At 43.5% G+C, this 19,094-nt stretch overlaps 1 protein-coding gene across 1 annotated transcript; it reads left to right on the top strand.

Moving 5' to 3' along the window:
• The first annotated feature begins 3,801 nt into the window (after positions 1-3,801).
• Positions 3,802-18,169, top strand: FOXI3 (forkhead box I3). The gene is made up of 2 exons (XM_044447270.1): positions 3,802-4,483; positions 17,610-18,169. The coding sequence occupies exons 1-2, from the start codon at positions 3,802-3,804 to the stop codon at positions 18,167-18,169; spliced, it is 1,242 nt and encodes a 413-aa protein (XP_044303205.1).
• The last annotated feature ends 925 nt before the right edge of the window (positions 18,170-19,094 follow it).

Genomic DNA, 19,094 nt, shown 5'->3' with positions numbered 1-19,094 from the left:
CTGGAAATAAGCTGCTTGGAGAGTTTATTTTCCTATTCCATTCCCTGTTCCGCCATAGCACAGCGCCACCTAGAAGTTAAGTAATGGGACAGTACGAAAGGGAAAGCGTCGCGTTGAGCCTGAGCCGCGATTCTGCGGCGAAACCGATTCGTGCAGAGAAGCTGCAATGCACGGAAAATACTTCTAGGAGGCTCAGTCTTACCCCAAAGGAAACGGACCTTGGCTGGCACTCAGTTTTCAGAATTAACGCGATGGAGCGGCCCGAGGCCATCTGCCCATCCCCGACAGCTCCACTTTATTGATCCCGCAGGAGAGCGCGCCTCCCAGCGGCAGCGGCGGCAGCACCAAACCGATCAAGCCTCGAGCCGTCTGGCGTGGAAAAAAGCCGTCGCTTGCCCTCCCCCTTTCGTTGTACCTCCTATAGGTCCTTTCGCTAAACATTTTTATATGGGTATGAGTTCAATTGACCGCAGCTAAAGTTGTTGCTCTTGTTGTTAGTCGCGAAGTCGTGTCCGACCCATCGCGACCCCATGGACAACATTCCTCCAGGCCTTCCTGTTCTCCATCATCCCCCCGGAATCCACCCAAGCTCACACCAACAGCTTCAGTGACTCCATCCAGCCACCTCATCCTTTGCTGTCCCCTTCTTCTTTTGCCATCTATTGTTCCCAGCATTAGGCTCTTCTCCAGGGAGTCCTTCCTTCTCATTAGGTGGCCAAAGTAGTTGAATTTCATCTTCCGGATCTGGCCTTCTAAAGAGCAGTCAGGGTTGATCTCCTCTCGGACTGACCGGTTTGATCTCCTTGCAGTCCAGGGGACTCGCAGGAGTCTCCTCCAGCACAATTCAAAGGCCTCAATCCTTCGGCGCTCAGCCTTCCTTATGGCCCAGCTTTCACAGCAGCTAAAGTAGGCTCACACTATAAAGTCAAATGGCAGGGAGGGGAATGGGGGAGCGAGAACGCGCGGTGGGTAAACTGGAACTCATTCCGTTTCCGTTAATAAAAGCAGAAAAGGCACGATCCAGCCGAGGTTTGAGAGCGCCAGGTTTTCGGAACAAGAGAGGTGTCACCCGATCTGAAGCATGTTTTTGCGGAATTCAGCATCGCGGTCGCGAATGGGCCGCATAGAGTGCTCATTTCACCCGGTTCAGTTGAAAGCGACGCAATACTAAAACAACCGTATTCCTAAACATTTTTATTTGGAAATAAGCGGAAGTTTTAAATGGAAATTACTTCTTGAGGAATCCTGTCCAGGCACAGACTTTAAAGAGCTTGTCAGTAAACATTGCAGGACTTGCACATGGCTGTTAAAATGAAGGCACTTCTCTTCCCCGAGGAAATAATTTCAGTAAAGATCCCTCCTAGAGCAACTGACATGAAATATGACATTTCCTTTGTAAGGAATTATTTTGTGTGTCTTTGGTCAAAGTGGCTTCATAATGGATTTTCAAATAATTTTCAGGAGGATAGGCTTTGTTTTGCTTCGAAATCTTACCGTGGAAGTTTTTTGTGTAGTTTAGCGGACGAAATAAAAACGTCTGCTTAGACGTTATTTAAACTGCTTAGATAAAAAGACATTTCTCTTCAAACGATTGCCAAATATTGACTAGATTCTTCTAACAGTCCTGTAAGGCGTTCGGAGAAAAAAATGACGAGGGTGCTCTCGAGAGGTTGTTAAACAATTCCTAGTAAATCGTTAAATTTCCACCATTAAAATCGATATGTTGGAAAGTGGTTAAACTGGGTGGCTTTTACTTTGCATATGCAACACTGAAGGCGTCCAGGAAAGCAGTGACCAGCGACTTGTCTCGTGTGTGTGTCCTGGATTAAAAACATTTCCAGATCGAGGCACATTGTGGCCATCTGGGATTAAGGGTGCCTTCCTCATCTTGCTGTCTTAGATTTACTCGCATGTAAACATGTGTTGGAAGAAACAGCAAAGAGTCTTGTGGAATCTTAAAGACTAACTAGTTTATTTTGACAAAAGGTTGCTAGAGTATGCTTTCTATTACTAGTAATCCCAGAATGAAAAAATGTAAATACATAGCATTTATTCTAATCATTTAGCAAGGAACAGTGAAATGATTGAACATTTAATTAATCTTTTTTGGAAAAAAATCTGTTCAAATGAACATTTTGATTGTGACCCATTTCCTCATTTTATCCCTTCCATTTTATCAAGGAATCTTCGTTTTTCTTTTAATATTCAAGCAATTTCTTATGCATACCTATTACAGCGATGTCTGTAACTGAAGCCAGTGAGGAACAAGCAGACTTATATCTTAGCCATTCAGTCAAGGCAGCGGTGCTTATGTTGTTATTGACCATAAGGGATACCTTGGTACGTCATTCTGGTGTCTCTAAATGGATTTAGTCCTGTATAAGACTTCATGGATTATTTTCCTATGATAACCAATTTCATGTCCTAATTAAAAATCCGCATTTTGAAGGAGGAAGATGAGACCTAATTATTTGTAAGGGGACTCCTACATATTAAGGAAGTTAAAAAACTATTTTCCCAACTAATTATGTACTTTGGATTGGAAAGTCCATCCTCAAAAGCTGCTATGGTGGGTTTGGATCCCTACTTCGTCATGTTTAAAGCAAACCAAATAAAATAATTGGGACTTCAGTTATGACTTATTTATTTAAGGTATTTCTATACAGTTCGATTAGACAAGCTCTCAGAACGGTGTACAAAATGTACCTGGCATTCCCATTACTGACAGTAGGTCCTTTCTAAGCATGACAGTCTGGATACAACACCGTGAATCGAGTTTTGGGGATTTACTTGGGAAGTGAAGAGGCACCTTTAAAATAAACTGATCGGAAATTGGAAATGGAAAATGAATCAGAATTTGAAATATAATTAACGAACGTTGAAAATGGATGGTTTTACCCTTTGTCAACACAAGTTATATTTAATGCAATTTTCCCAACCTCCAATTTCCAAAAGGACAATAATGCGAAGTGTCCCAAACCATCCCGTGGGGAGCAGGCGTAATTCCTTGAAATTCTTTTTGCCAGTCCGAACGGGATTCTGCTGCTTCCCTAGAAACACGTTCATTTGGATCAAATTCCCACTGACTCATACCAGCTTTCAGGTGGTTTTGGCCACGTGTGCTTGGAAGGATCCTCCAAAGATTAAGTTTTAAAAATAAAAATGAATTAGGAATCTGTCCTCACCGTCGGGGCCGTTGCAAGAGAAGAACTCAACAGGGGAGCGTCTGCATCAACATGTGATCCGCAACGTTATTTTAACTCTGCCATGGCTAGCAGTGGGGAGGAACTCCTGTAAATATCCACCGGATTAACTTCGGAGCCCGCGGGCAGCGTCTCGGGCGAGGAGCCACGCGTGGGCTGAGGTTCGCCAATCCGTTCTTGACCAGCAGGTCGCACCGCGAGCGAGCGGGACTCGTTCTCCCGCGAAGGCGTCCCGCGCGGCACCCGCTCTGCCCTCTCCCCTCCCTCCGCTCCGCGCTGCACGTGCTCAGTCAGAAGCAAGCCCCCTCGCTGCACGAGCGACACTCCGGGAGGAGGGGCGGGTTAGACGGACAGGCGAGATCCCCTCTCTGGGGGCGCCTCCGACGGGCGCTGCCTCCACGTTTCGCCACGCCGCCCCTCGACTGGCTGCCGGAGGAGTCCCTCCTCCGCTCGGCCGTCCCTAGCCCCGGGCAGGGACGCGGGCCAAGCGATTTGAGGCGCTGCAGGGATCGAGGGAGCGCGGAGAGGCTCTCCGAAGGAAGGATCCCGGCGGGACGGGCCCCGCGCGGCGCCTCCCCCGTCTCTCGCCGCCTAGCCCATGAACTCGAGTGGGCCGCAGCAAGCGCAGTCCTCTCCCCGCTCGCCCCCAGCCGCGGCCGTCAGCCCTTTGGCTGCTTGGTCGTGCAGCAGGAGCAGCGCCCGAGAGGCGCCCGTCATGGCAGTCTACTGCAGCGAAGCCTTTAGCGTCTATCCGCAGCCAGCCGCTGCAGCCGCGGGCACAGCGGGGCAGAGACCTTCCGCAGCGACTTACACGCTGGGCGACTACGGGGCGCCGCCGGGCGCCGCCGGTTACTTGTGGGGCGTGAGCGGCGCGGGGCCCTACGTGCAGAGCGGCGGAGGCGGCGGCAGCCCCGGCGGCTCCAGCGCGCCGTTCCTGCCCTACGGCTGTCCGCCGCGGAGCGTCGGAGGGTCGCAGCTCCTGAGCACGGCGGGGCCTGCGGCTGGCGCCGGCTCATCACCGGAGCTAGGCTGGCTGAGCCTGGCTAGCCAGGAGGAGCTGCTGCGCTTGGTGCGCCCGCCGTACTCCTACTCCGCACTCATCGCCATGGCCATCCAGAGCGCGCCGGAGCGCAAACTGACGCTTAGCCACATCTACCAGTACGTGGCGGAGAACTTTCCGTTCTACAAGCGGAGCAAAGCCGGCTGGCAGAACTCCATCCGCCACAACCTCAGCCTCAACGACTGCTTTCGCAAGGTCCCCCGCGACGAGGACGACCCCGGTGCGTGCCGCCGCCGGGAAGGGACGGGAGGGCCACCGCTGTCAAGGCCTGGGGAAGAGTGGCTTCTTGTGCAAGGGTAGAGAGCTCGGGCCTCACCCGGCCGGCGGTTGGGGAAGGCTTTCAGGGCCCCCTTCTCTCTCACACACACAAACCCAGGCAGGCAGACGCAGACACGCAACTTGTGCGGGGAGAGGAAGACAGGCGCCCAGTCCCAAGCGGTGAACCTTGAAGCCAGACCTCGGGGTCGTCCAGAGCAGGGGGCAGCGGGGAAACACTTCCACCCGGCGACGGTGCACTGCGCGCTGTCACACCAAGGCTAAGCAGGTTTGCCCTGGAGGAAGTTGTTGACTTCCGTGGGCAAGGCTTCCACCTAAGGGCCTGCAGTCCTGTCTCTCCTCTTGGGCTAGGCAGACCTTACTGCCAGCCATGCTAGGGCTGCAGAAACCACGCAGGGTGATCCTCTGCTCCTGTATTCAGAAGTGAAGTTTCACTGTCCAAGGGGGTTTACTCTCAAGTCAGCATCCTGCACTCAATAACCTGTAAGTAAATTCTACTGACTTCAGTGGGGTCCAGTTCTGAATGCTAGCAGGAGGATTGTTGTGCTAGCATCTTTTGGATGAGATGGCAGCTTCTCAGATGCCCTTGTTCTATCACTTAAGCCAAATTGGGGGTTTCCCCTTAAACTGCATCATAATTGTAAATATGGTTGCAAAGTGGTGAAATGGAGCCTGTTCATTTCGGAAAGTAAAATATTCTAATGTGCACACTGAGGTGGGGGTTATTCTGTATTTCTCAAGACAGGTAAAAGGACACAATCTCTGTGGTATGCAGTTAACTCTGATCCTACATGATGCCTTGGAGTTAGGTTCTAATCTATTAAAACTCGGAAGAGGATTTCCATTCAGTGCAAATAAACTGTACACCCTATTCTAGGTGACTTAATTCACCCTCCTTGTACGTATCACAAATCTGTGAATGAGAGTTCTTACTCATACACACATTTGAACTGAATGCATTTTAGATAGCTTCTATTACAAGCAACTCCTGCTACGTGATCTTAATATATACCCTATGTTGAGACTAAGATAGAAGATTGTGTATTTGAGAAGCAAGTGTCCATATTTTCTTTTCTGCTAATGAAATGGCTCCTATCAACAGCCCCTAGAAGGCTGTAGGAATATATGCTATTACTATTTAGCATATAGTAATACCTATCCCACCTTTCAATTTTTGATTAAAAAAATCTGAAGTGGTGTATAGGACTCAGTAAAAAACTGATTTGTTCTTTCTTGGATCATGAACTTCATAAAAGTTTGAAGACTGGTAAAGAGAAGCAGTTGAGAAGCAGTTGCTCTTGCTGCTAAGTGTGTTCAGCTGATAGTCCTCTAACTGGAAATTTTGGTATATGACTTTTGTCATCTGGCACAGGTTAGCAACCTTATTAACAACATGGATAATTCTTGTGCATCACGCACAGAGACAGCACAGGTGGATGTTTGCGCTGCTTTCTCTTTGTTCATCCATCTGCATTGTCACAAACAACTACTGCTGCTCTGCAGAACAAAGTGGTACTAGTTTTGTTTTACAAAAAAAGAAAAAACTGTACCTAGCCAGTGCCTCTTCACTGGGGACTGCACCCACAGATTGAGAATAAATAGGGAGCCCTGGACTACTCTGCCGGTTTCATTAATTATAGTGTATAATGAAGAGTCCATCATGTTCTTCACATTGCCGCTATCCTAGTATAGATTTGCAGGTTAAGTCTTTAACGTGTTGTTCAACTCGCAGTCCAAACTACAGACTACGTACTAGAAAGCTAAGCAAACGTAGGTGGCTGAGGAGTTCAGCTTCCTTCGCCTGTAGCATCCCACCCATCCTTTTATATGTGGAGGACTAGGGACTATAAAGCATAGTGGTGTGAGGATACTAAATACAACTCTTCCTGTTATGGCTAGTCTGATCCTCAGGTATGTAGCTTTGTGTTCTTTTAACCTTCTTTTTTCTTTTGATGTGCTTTATTGCAAGCTGCATTCTGAAGTTATAGCATGCAGAAATGCAACTTACATACAATGTAATGATGTTTAAGCAATGGGCAATAGCAGTAACAGTGAGCAACAGTGATGCTCGACAAGCCTAGTCAGGACTTGGATGGACCAAATCCTAGAATGTGACCCAGAATCTTGATGTACACGCAGATCAGGAATCCTTGGCCATGAAGTCAAGATCTGGAAAACCTCCTTCCACATTAATCTTGTAACAGGGCCAGAGTGGGGGAATCATACATCCAGGCCAGAATGCCCGTAGATCAAGCAAGGGTATATTCAGTAAAATAGAAGCTAGGTAACTCATAGAAGCATTGCCATGGGGATTCGTCTTTTGCAAAAGGTGCTGCTGCAGCATGACTATTGGACAGCTGAGTGAGGCAGGGAAACAGACTTGGGCAAAGAGGTGGGGAGGAAAAATGTGTTGAGGGGTCTGGTCTACAAGCTAACTTTATGGTGCTTGAGGTTATTAGTGGTGAAGGAAAATAGCAACACTTTCTTATGGAAGTCTCTTTCCCCTTGGGAAATATAATGGAGCCTGGTGTGCTGTGATGCTAATGAAGTTCAGAGATACTTCTTTCCCCTTTTCCAGTGAGCATCCTTTTGGTTTGGGAGTGAATGTGCTGCTGTTCAATTGCCCCCCCCCCCCATGTGTTTCATAGTTGAACTGTGAGGGGCCAAAAGCTCTTAAAAGAGGAGACTTGGAGGTTGCTCACAGTAGTGTTTCCTTCATAATAGCTGAGGCATTTGAAAAGTGTGCTGGCGATTTGGGTGGGGTGGGGTGGGGTGGGAGGGGAGGGGAGACAAGGCCCTGTGTGGCACTGCTCATGAGAGACTCTGGGGATGCTTTGGGGGGAAAACAGGTGACTTTTTGAAATGTATGGATGTGTTCTCTCAAGAGAACCTGAAGCTCTCTTCTTGTGCTTGAAGAAAGGGGCTAAAATAATTCCTCCAGATGGCTTAAGCCAGTGTCATGAGGGAAGAACTTGTATGGAGAAATTCTTTAACCCAGCAATCTTCACATTCCTATGAGAGATGCAGGGATTTGTGGGATGCAACAGGCAGCCTGACTCAGGACCTTATGAGTTTGCAGATTTCCAACCAGTTATCTTTTAAATTAAGAAGGAAGCTTAAAACATAAGATATTATCTTTTAAAGCACCAATTATTTTGACATTTATTTGTGAATCTAGTGACTTGGCCCATGACCTTTTGGGCATTTGCATTGTTGTTGGGTAGAGATTTGGGAAAGTGAAGTTGGTTAGAGAAGGCGCTCTATAGGTTGTAGATGGGAGGGGGTGTGTCAAACATCAAGCTCGCAGGATGTGCTTTTTTGTTTTTTTTTAAGAACTCCAAGATCTGCCAGCTGTAATGTGATGCAAAAAACATACTGAGAATTAATTTGGAGTCCAGTTGAGTCAGTTCTTCCACATGAAAATCCATTCCTGCTTACCTCAAGCTTTCTTCATTTCAGCAGTAAAGGTACACTCCTATAAATTATACAGGCAGTATGATTTCGTAGGTATTGTAAATAACTGGGAGCCTGGCTTATCTAATGCAAATTACTGAGAGATATACCAAAGGATTTATATTTATTGTCTAGCCACATCAGTTGTAGCTAACACTTGGTGGGAAAGCCACATTCAAAACTCTACTCAACCAAGACTAGCACTGCCAGAAATGCAGAGTAACTTAGTACCTGGGTTTGTTTTTAAAATAACTGACTGAAGGGCCTGTTGCACTCCTGTTACCCACCCTCTTTCTCATATCTGCATCTTTTACCTGGCTGGCTAGAATGCAAGCCTACAACTGCAAGTGTCAAAATCACCATCTAGCTGCCAAGCAGAAATACTTGCCGTAATTCTGTTTGAATAGAGATAAAGTAATGTCGATATGTGAGGCTTGTATAACCTTTAGAGTCACTATTCCCATTAATGTCAGAGCATTGTTAAAGCAGAATTGTGAAAAATTCTGATCAGTGCAGGTTAGCTTTTCCTTACTTGGTTCCCTCCAATTGACTCCAGAACCCAGCTTTCTAGTCCACACCTGGGGAGGACACCAGGTGGGGAAAGCTGGGATAGGTTTTATATTTACTTCACAAATTGATTTACACTTTTTTAGGCTTCATGTGTAAAAATGCTTCTGGATACAGGCTTTACTTGGTTTTGTTGACAGGAGTCTTACATATGTTAGGAAAAAGTCGTATTTCTTAAAAAAAAAACCCTTTTCTACACATTTGGCTTGCTAGTTTTGCTTAATGAAGTAAACTACTCATTTTTTTCCTATTCCACCTGGTTTCTTAACTAGAGTCATACAGAGGCAAAATAAGAGTACATGGTAGAACTAGACATTTAGTTCAATGAGCAAATAGGGGAGGTAGTACACTTGTAATCAAGAAGTGTGTGTGTGGTAGGGAGGTGGTGATTTTAATCTTGCCCCTACTTGCCTGATTCTCCCATTTCCCTTCAAATACCTTAACCCTCCTGACCAGGAAACCTGGTTTCTAAGCAGAGGAAAAATAGCAGGTGTGGGAAGGGTTAAACATTCCCTCCTGCTTCTTTTCCCTCCAACCCCCCCCCCCCCTATGCATTGGAGGTCAAGAAGGTACTGGTGAATCCTGTCTTTACTGCCAGGCTGTAGAGTTATATATATTCCGGTTGTTCCAAAAGCTTGGCTTTTGAGACTTCAGGACAACCTTGTTTGAGCTGCATGATTACAGTCCTGAGACCTGCAATGTCCATGATGTGCCTCTCATACATAAATAAAAAGATGACATCCCAATGGGTAAAAACTATTGGTTGAATAATTTTATTAGAAGTGACTTAGTTTCAGCAACCAAACAGGACTCATTTATTTAGGCATTGATTTATGTCATGTGTAACATTTCTTTTGTCTGGCTGTAATGCACTATCCTTTCAGAACAAAGGATATCCCATTTCGTGAGTAAAAAGCACATGTTGCTGCAGATCCATATATACAGAAGATATTGTGGTTCAAGTTGTGGATGGGGTAGAAATCAAGGGGTTATGCATATACACCAGAATTTTTCAGTGCACTGAGTCTTTAAAAACCCCCTGTGGAAGTTGGGGAGGCCCTCAAAGGTGACTTCCAAGACAAAGTAAATGATTGGATTCAATAATGAAGTCTGTGTGTATATATTTGTGTGCATGCACAGGTGCTTTGTGGACAAATACAACTCTTAGAATCAAGGATGAGAAGATAAGAACCGCCATGCTGAGTCAGATCTGATGGTTCATCTTCTCCAGCATTCTGTTCTCAGTGGCGAACCAGCTGCCCACAGGATCCCACAAGGAGGACAGATGTGTGCAACATCTTCCTCCTGCCCATGATCCCTAGCAATGGGTATGCATAGGCATACTGCCACCACTGCTGTTGAATGGAGTATGTAGCCATCTGGATTAATAACTGTTGATGGCCTTCTCCTCCATGAATTTCTCCACTCATGTTTTAAAGCCATCCAAACTGGTGAATTCCATAGTTTTAACTATGTGCTGTGTGAAGCAGTACCTCCTTTTTATGTGTCTCCCACCAATCAACTTCATGGGATGGTCTTGTGTTCTACTCTTATGAGACCTTACCTTTTAGCTTCCGCACATTGTGCATGAATCTGTATAACCTCTGCCAAGTCACCTTTTACAACTTTTGTCTAAGCCAGGGTGTGCAGCCCAACACAAAATCATAAACTTATTTAAAACATTGAGATTTTTTTTGCAATTTTTTGTAACTCGGTCATGAACTTTATAGACAACAACATCATGTTGCAATGTCATAAAATAGACATACATACACATCCATGGCTTCAGTTTTACGGCTGTGTGCAGCTTCCAGTGTGTTATCTTCCAAGTGCAGACAGTTGAATTGACACCATCAGACGTTACATGTGCTCATGGTGACTTGGTGAGTGAAACACAGTTATTATCAGTAGTATTTCAACCTAGCATTGCAAACAATTTTATACATTTTGACATGTTGGCTAAGCACAGTCCTGTGAACAGCAGAAAAATATGCAGCCTTGCTTTTCGATTTGATACAAAAATTTGGAAACAGATTTCAAGAATTCCGGGAAAACAATCACTATTTTGGAATATTTGTAATTCCATTTTCAGTTGACATAAATATGTTACCTGCCAGTTTTCAAATGAAATGCATAGAGGTGCAATCTGACATTCAACTTAAAGAAAATTTTGATCATGGACTTTTATAGGTCCTACATTCCCAGGGACAAATATCCCTCACTTCACAATCACACCTAATTCATGCCTTTTCTTTTGGCAGCACCTACTTTTGTGAGGGACTAAGAGTAAATTTAGAACAAACTATCTGATGAATTGCAACTACTTCCATCAAACCAGATATTGATGCATTAGCTTCTCAAATACAATGTCAAATACCCCACTAGTTTTAGGTTACCCTCTTTTCTTTCACTTTTATAATAAAATATTAAAAAATCAGTGAAGTTTTATTACTTAGATATGTTCCTTTTCTGTATTAGTGATCGCACTAATTGCGCTGGGGACCTGCTCGACGATTTTAAAAGACTCTTTGAATGGAGTGCCACATAATTAGGATTATGTGAGGATTTTTTTTCCTTATCTGTGGTGGCAGATATCACAAAAATTATGCACAGGCTTTTTTTCTCATCAGCTTTCGTTAGTGTTTGTGTATTTAATGTGAGGCCCAACACAATTTTTCTTCTTCTGTGGCCCAGAGAAGCCAAAAGGTTGGATACCCCAGTCTAAGCTAGACAATTTCAGCCGTCATAAGCGTTCCTAATTTGCTGCATCCCCTTGGTCATTTTAGTTGCCATTTTCTGCACTTTACCCCAATTCTTCAATATCCATTTTTTGGTTTAGCAACCAGAACTGTATAACCAGTTCTTATAAGCAGGGTTGCATCACAGATTGTAAAAGGGAGCATGACTTTGGAAGTTTTATTTTCAGTGCCTTTCCTATATGACTAATGTGAAGTTTAGCTTTTTCTCAGCATCTGTGTTCTGGGTCAACATTTTCATTGAGCTACAATCCCAAGATCCCTTTCTTGGTCAGTCAATGCACCTCAGACCCCATTGGCTTATACCTGAAGTTGGGATATCTTACCCCAACATATATTACTTAAATATGAACTTCATTTGCCATTTTGATGCCCATTCTCCCTGCCTAGAGAGTCCCTCGGTTCTCCTCACAATTCCTTTTGGTTTAACTACTTTGAATAGTTAGATATCATCGGAAAACAGAGTGGATTAAAAATTATTTAAAAAAAGATTAAGATTTAAATTGGATTTAAAAAAATGCTTTTTGAGGAAAAATCTATCTAAAGATAGTTTCCTATTTAAGATATATAGTCCAAAGTATTCATCATGAAATAAGGATTAGTTTTTAATTTTGTAGCATGAGGCCATATATTCATGAATTTTTTTGGTAAATGAATTCCATTAATCCATTCACAATGCCATGCTCTTCCAGAGGTTTCTGTAAGATTTTTAGGCAATTATTCTATTATCACAGGTGTTTGGATTTATAGTTCTCACAACTGAATTTGTGTCAGCAGAGATCACATGCCTTTTCATAGCAAAAAATGGTCTAAAAAAGCCATACAGGGTTGAGAACAGGCCTAAATTCCATTGTTTCTTTGCAAATCTATGTAGACAGAATCAACCCCTTACCTCTTAAGTGCTAAGTTAAAAAAATTCAGTAAACAGAAGAAGATTGTTGATAGTGGAGTACAGTAGATCTGCACAAGAAGGTAAGTGTGAGAAGGGAGGGGCAAGCAGTAAAAATGAAAGTGAAACCTTTTGAGTGGAATATTCCACAAGACTTTGGATCTTTTTGTGTATAGCTTGATGTTTATGATATTCTTTCCCCTGGAGAAGAAAACCTATAATGGAAGCAGGCTGTAAAAGAGACCCAGTTTGGGAATATTTTAATAACATTCCTCTACCTACAGGGCAGGCAGGCAGGCACATTATGTAGAAAACCATGATTTAGTCTTACTGAAGGTGTTACTGAAGGTGATTTAAATCATGCTTTAAATTGATTTAATTTAAATCAAATCCACCCTGTCAGAAAACTTGGCTACATCATCACACTCCCAATTCCAGATCATTTATGAATATGTTGAAAAGTATTGGTCTTGGTACAGATCTCTGTACCCCACTACTTGTATCCCTCCATTGGAAGAAGTTACTGTTCATTCTTTGCTTTCTTTTCTTTAACCAGTTACCCACCCATAAGGGGGCCACCCTTCTTATTCCATGACTTCTAGGTTTTCTGGAGAGACTTTAGTGAGAACTTTCAGAAGCCCAAATAAGCAGTGTCTGCCAGGTTACACCTGTCCATATGATTATTGACACACTCAAAGAACTGTAAAAGATTAGTGAGATAAGATTTACCTTTGCAGAAGCCATGCTGAATCATTTTCAGCAGTGCATTTCCCTCTGTGTGCTGACTATTCAATATTTAATATTTTTCAGCCAGTTTACCCATAACAGATATTAAACAGACTGATCTGTAATTTCCCAGATCCCCTCCCCATCTCTTAAAAATTGGTTTAACATTGGCCAGGTCTCCAATCCACTTAGGGATAAGTTATGTATCTTTTACAGAAAGCCAGCAATGTCCTATTTGCATTATTTAAGAACTCTAGGATGGATACCTTCTAGGTTTGTGATTTATTAACCTTCACTTTGACAGCCTTGTCAATAAGGCTGATAAGTTCATCTTTTCACACTATTATTTATAGTGTCTTGGTTCCTCAGACTTCCTCCCTGAAAAAGTCTGTTTAAGAACTGTAATCTGTTCTGCATCCTCTGCTATGACGACAGGTGAAAAGAATTCATTCAGCTTCCCTGAAATCAACTTAGCCTTCCTTAGGGCTCCTTTTAATTCCACTTTCATCCAATGGTGCAATGGGCTCTCCAGCTGGTTTCCATCTTCTGACATATTTAAAGAATTATTTGTTGCTGGCATTGATGTTATCTGCAATATGGTCCTCAATTATTTATTTAGTTGCTTCTTTTATTGGCTGCTTGCATCTCCCTTGTGCAGTCTTGTACTCCCCTTTGTTTTCTTCATTTGGGCAACCCCTACATTTTCTGAAGAAAACTGCCTTTTCTCTAATAGCTTCCTTGACACTTGTAACATGAACTGGCTGGTGGGCTCCAAGAAAGCAAGGGAAGGGTTAATTTTGTAACTGGGAAAATGCTGTAAATCCAGTCATTCTCCTCTCTTTGTGAAGAGAACTATCTAAAATTGTGACCTCAAGGATGCCAAAGGTAACAGCTATGGCCTGCTAACATCTGGTGCCTGGAATGAATGACTGGCCCTAAGGACTGAGAGATCAGCTGTCATCCTACAGGTCAGCTCACCTAGGCTGGCGGTGGGTGGGAATAAAACCAGGAGAGAAAAAGTGCCTTGGTTCCTTTCTTGTGAAGTTCCGGTCTGCTGCTCTTGCTCTGTGTTGAAGCTTGCTGTGTTACCCTGTATATCCTCAGTCTGTGGAGGGTAGAACCTCTGTGTGTAGAACCTCAGTCCTAGTTGAGGCTAGAATTTAGATTTCTTATTTTCTTTCTGAGTGGGCCAACAAGGTCCTCGGAGCTGGAGTTTCTTGGTTGGCTGTACACTGTAAAGATGCTGCTGTCCAATCTCCCCTTCTCCCTTCCTTCCCCCAGTTTAACCTGTTTTAATCGTTTTTAGTTTGTATGTTTTAGAATCCTTCACCCCAATATTTTATCCGTTTGTTCCCCAAGCTTGGGCATGCCATGTGCTGCATCCAGTGACTGGTCCTGGACTGAAGCACCAGGGAAATTCTGGGTGGAATTTTGCCCATTTGGTTGCGGGAATCCCTGGCGGCTTTCCATTGCAACAATGCTTGTCAAGCATGCTGGTGATCTCCTGGACTTGGTGCTATCTTTCCTTACTTTGTCATATACATGCTATATGAGCTTCTGTTATTGTGTTTTGTGTGATCTCCACGCAGTGCAAAGGACTTTACTATTCTTGAATCCCCCTTGCAAACCCCAGTTCCCTCATTTTAGAGTAATTCCCTCTTTTGAAGTCAGATGTAACCATGTGTGACCTTTCTGGCAATTTTCTACTTAAATCTCATAGCACCGTTGGTTGCACAATATTTATCACATGTGACATCCTGAACAACCTCCCCACCACTACCTTCCAGGATTAAATCCAGGACTGGTTCGTTATAGGGCACAGTTGTTTAGGACATTGAGAAATCTAACTTCTTTGTTAGAACTGGAACAAGCATTTATCCAGTCCATGGGTGATAACTGAAGTCACCCCTTATTCAAACACTTTAACATTTACAGGCCTACCTGATTTCATTTTGCATTTCAAGATCACCCTGAGCATTTTGGTCTAGGGGACAGCGCCATGTTCCAAGCACTAAATTAGTTTTGGAGCCAGGTATTGTCAACCTCAGAGTTTCTGTGAAAGAGACTTTGTTTTTGCATCTGTTGGACTCTATATTCAGCAGAGGTACAGGGCAGCAGCAGCTCCAATATGCTGTTCTTGGCCCTTCCAGTGCAGTTTATATCCAGAGATGACCATACCCCATGGAATGGTTCTCTCCATTCCACCAGATTTCCATAGTGCCCACTATATATAGAGTCTCCATTAAATTCACACACTCCAGCTCTCCTTTTATGGCTCTGAGGTTCCTAGTAGTTGTATAGCAACACCTATGTATTCAATCCTCTCTAGACATCTCTGTCATACACAATTTTTGTTTTTGCATGTAGGCCTCTTGGACTGGTTATTCCCATGGCCTGTTTCCACCTTTCCTACTTTTGGGTAATCAGAAACTTTGTTGTTGTTGCTTTTATCCTCTAGAGATGATTTCACCCAAACTGGATGCTTTCCAGCACCTGTCAGTGTTCCCCCCAAGTTCAGTTGAAAAGCTGCTCTGCCACTTTTTCATGTTTTGTGTCAGAATCTGGTTCCGTTTTAGTTCAGATGAAACCAGACTCTCTTGAACAGGCCCAGGTTATCCCAAAATGTTCCCCAGTGGCTAAGGAGTCTGAAAACATCCTCTGTACACCACTATTACATCTGTACACGGAGACTCTTCCTTGGAATGACACTCTCATTCCCCAAGACCTCCATTTTTCAAGACAGATGGGCACTTATCATCCAGGAATTGGGAATACACTGTTTGTCCCCAAAGGCCTGGTTGGTCAATCTTTCTGCCTTTCTTAGCCTCTCCAAGTCAACAACCTTGTCTTCAAGGATCTGCTTTGGCTTTCATTGAAAATCTATGCGTTTTAGGTGATTACCTGGAGTAAAGTATGTGTGTGTGTGTACTTTCCTTCTCTTTGCATGGTTGCTTAGGTGTTCATACTTCAACACTGGGGCTGAGATGTTTCATCACTTATGATTATGAATGCTTAGCATTTGCTAATAGGGCTTTTACTGTTAGCTCATGTAGCAGTGAAACCTTTCTAGAACAGAATGAGGTTTTCCTTATGAAGTGAAAATAAATAAAGGGTTCAAGTCTGAATAGTGCTGAAACTACTAATCCTGACTTTGTGTGTGCAGTTACTCCCTGTTTATAATATTGAAACCATAAAGCCGCTGCCTGTAGGGATGAGTGTGGTCACAGTGGGTTCAGGCATGGAAGTAGAGGGAGAACACGTTCAGTTCCTCTACTATGAATGGTGGGTCCAAACCATGATATAGCTTTGTGGCTCGTTAGCAAATTTATCCTAACATGAGATCAGATTCTCAGACCAAGGAAGTGAGAGAGTTAGACTAACTAGCAAATGTCAATAAAATGAATGTTATAAGCCACAAACAATATAAAGTAATTTAATTTTATTTTAATGATTGCCCAAAGAGCATGATGCGAATAGGCAGCTTTTATACAAATTTAATAAATAAATAAAGTGTCAGTTTAAAATTAGAGGGAACAAAGCTGGCATTATACATGGAAATTTTCTGAGGTCATTTCTGGCACCAACATGCTTCTAAATAGGCTGGCATGAAGCTGGCCACAGTTGTCTGTTTTTGTCTGCAGGAAAGCCAAGGGCCACATAAAGCCTTAGCAATGTTGTTTTTTAATTGCTTAGGCAGATCTCATACCAAAGTCTTCTCAGATCTGACTGCTGAGAAAATACTTGAGTCATGGCCCACCACCTTCTGCATGGTGGTGTACACTGATGGAGAGCATCACAGTTTTTATCCTGCAATTTGGTCCAGCAGTCTAGATCCCCTAACAAGTACACAGGATGCCGCAAACACTGCATTGCACTGATTTAGCCACTGTGCATTGTGGGAGACTTCCTCAAAGTTGTGGATGTGCAGCCCCACTTCTTCTTGATAAAGGGGAGATGCAAATATCAGTAACTAAAAGCCCTGTATCCTGGAAGCCACAAACGATAGAATCATATAGACCAGATGCTGTTTATTTCTTCGACACAATATGTGGGCTCCTCAGTTACCTTCAGAACACAGTTCTAATACAATGGAAACTTAAATTAAGAGCCTTCTGGCTTTAACTGAAAGCCATGTTTTCATAGATGAATTGTGGCTTTCATTTTTACATATAGTAGACTAGATCTCCAGTGCTTAATTGTTGGTTGATCAGTCTGAAGTCAGTTTTAAAGGGCACTCAGATTTACTCTTGGAAGGGGAACTCTTTTAGTTGACATAATAAAAAAGAAAAAGAGAATGAAAAAGAAAATATAATAAATAGTATTTTCTTAGGCTCCCTTGCCATCTAAAGAAAAGATACATATTAAAGGTTTAGTGATATGCAAGTTTTATAAAATTAAATAATTGATTGGTTGTCTAGTTTTAAGATAGATTAATCAACTCAGAATGCTTTAGTTGATTGACAGCCCCAATCTTTCTTTTTAAAAAAGTTTTATGACTAATATATCTATTTTTTTCTAGTTTTATTTGTTAGAAGGCTTGCCCTTCCTCTTTTTCTCTTTGGTATGCCATTCAGATCCAGATGCACTGACATAGCTAAGTAATACCTGGGGAAGGTGTGTTTTTCCACTAATTCAGGAAAGGGTTCCTTTTTCAACTCCTGTTCTCTTTCATCCTTCAGGAAAGGGGAACTACTGGACATTGGACCCAAACTGTGAGAAAATGTTTGACAATGGGAATTTTCGTCGCAAGCGTAAGAGGCGCTCTGATCCTGCTGCCTCAGCAGCGGCACCCACTGTTTCTGCCTTGGGGACTTTAAAAACCGAGGAAGGGCACTCCATATCTTTGGCACCAGGAAAGCCTTGTGGTGAAAGTCCTTCTGCTGAGCTGGAGTCCGTGGCCTCTCTGAGGGACCATGCAAAGAGTGCCTCTCCGCCTGTGATCGTCTCACCTGCCCCCAGCTGCCTCAGTAGCTTTTTCAATGGAATGAACTCACTGAGCAACGGGAACCGCCTCGGCGCTGAGCTGCATCACCGAAATCTCCCTGCCGGCCCACTGAGTGGCAGTAGCTTCACCCAGGAAGTTCCTTCCGCTGAGCAACTGCAACGCATTTCTGGGCCTGCTAGTGCCTATTACAGCCCGTTCCATCCTGGCAGTAGTGGCCAGTCAGGGCAGTACAACCACTTATACAACTTCACTGTTAATAGCCTCATCTATACCCGGGAAGGGACTGAAGTGTAGGGTGTCTTGCAGGCAGCCCTGGTGGCACAAGGCAACCAGAAGGACAACCTTAATGTTCTGCATCCAGGAAGACTTTTTGTTTTCCATGTTGAAACACACTGCATGCGAGACACCTATATGCCAAGGAACCAGAGAACTTTGCAAAACTAGATATTTGAAAAAGCACTGTACTGCAAATGCTATCATTAAAACATTTCTGCATTTTGCAAGCATGCTGCCAAGTTCTGCAAATGAGAATCACCTGGCTTCAACGATTTAAAATGTGCTCACTGTGGAAATTTAAAAAAGAGTAAGGTAGAGAGAGGACCAAATTTAGAAAATAGAATACTAGAGTTGGAAAGGGCCATGAAGGCCATCGAGTCCAACCTATTTACACCATCCCATTCAGATGCCTGTCCAGTTTCTTTCTGAATGTCTTTAGTGTGGAAGAGCTCTTGAGCTCTCTCGGCATATTGCTCTGACAAGTGAGGAAACCTTTCCTCATATCTAGCCTAAATTTGGGTTGTTGCAACTTGAGTTGAGCATTCAGTGTCCTGCACTCTAGCATGAGCAATAAAAGATCTTTATCTTCCTCTTTGTGAGAGCCTTTGAAGTACTTACATAGGGATATCATGTTTCCCCTCAGTCTCCTCTCCTCTCCTTTCCTCTCCTCTCTTCTCTTGGCTGAACATTCTCTCAATCTCTCCTCACAGAACAGTGTTTCCACAGTCTGGATCATTTTTATTGCCCTCCTCTGGACCCTTCCTAATTTTTCTACATTTTTCCTAAATCTTGGCGCCCAGAACGGGACACAGTATTCCAGATGGGGTCTGACTAGTGAAGAGTATAGGAGAACTATTAATTCTTGTGATTTGGAAATAACACTTATATTAATGCATTGCAAAATAGTATTTGCCCTTTTTTTGTCGCTGTATCACATTGTTGG

This window comes from Varanus komodoensis, unplaced genomic scaffold (assembly GCF_004798865.1).
Source record: "Varanus komodoensis strain SLA01 unplaced genomic scaffold, ASM479886v1 scaffold51, whole genome shotgun sequence".
Classification (NCBI taxonomy): domain Eukaryota; kingdom Metazoa; phylum Chordata; class Lepidosauria; order Squamata; family Varanidae; genus Varanus; species Varanus komodoensis.
Note: the sequence above shows the minus strand (reverse complement) of the source record. Positions and strands in the feature narration are given on the sequence as shown.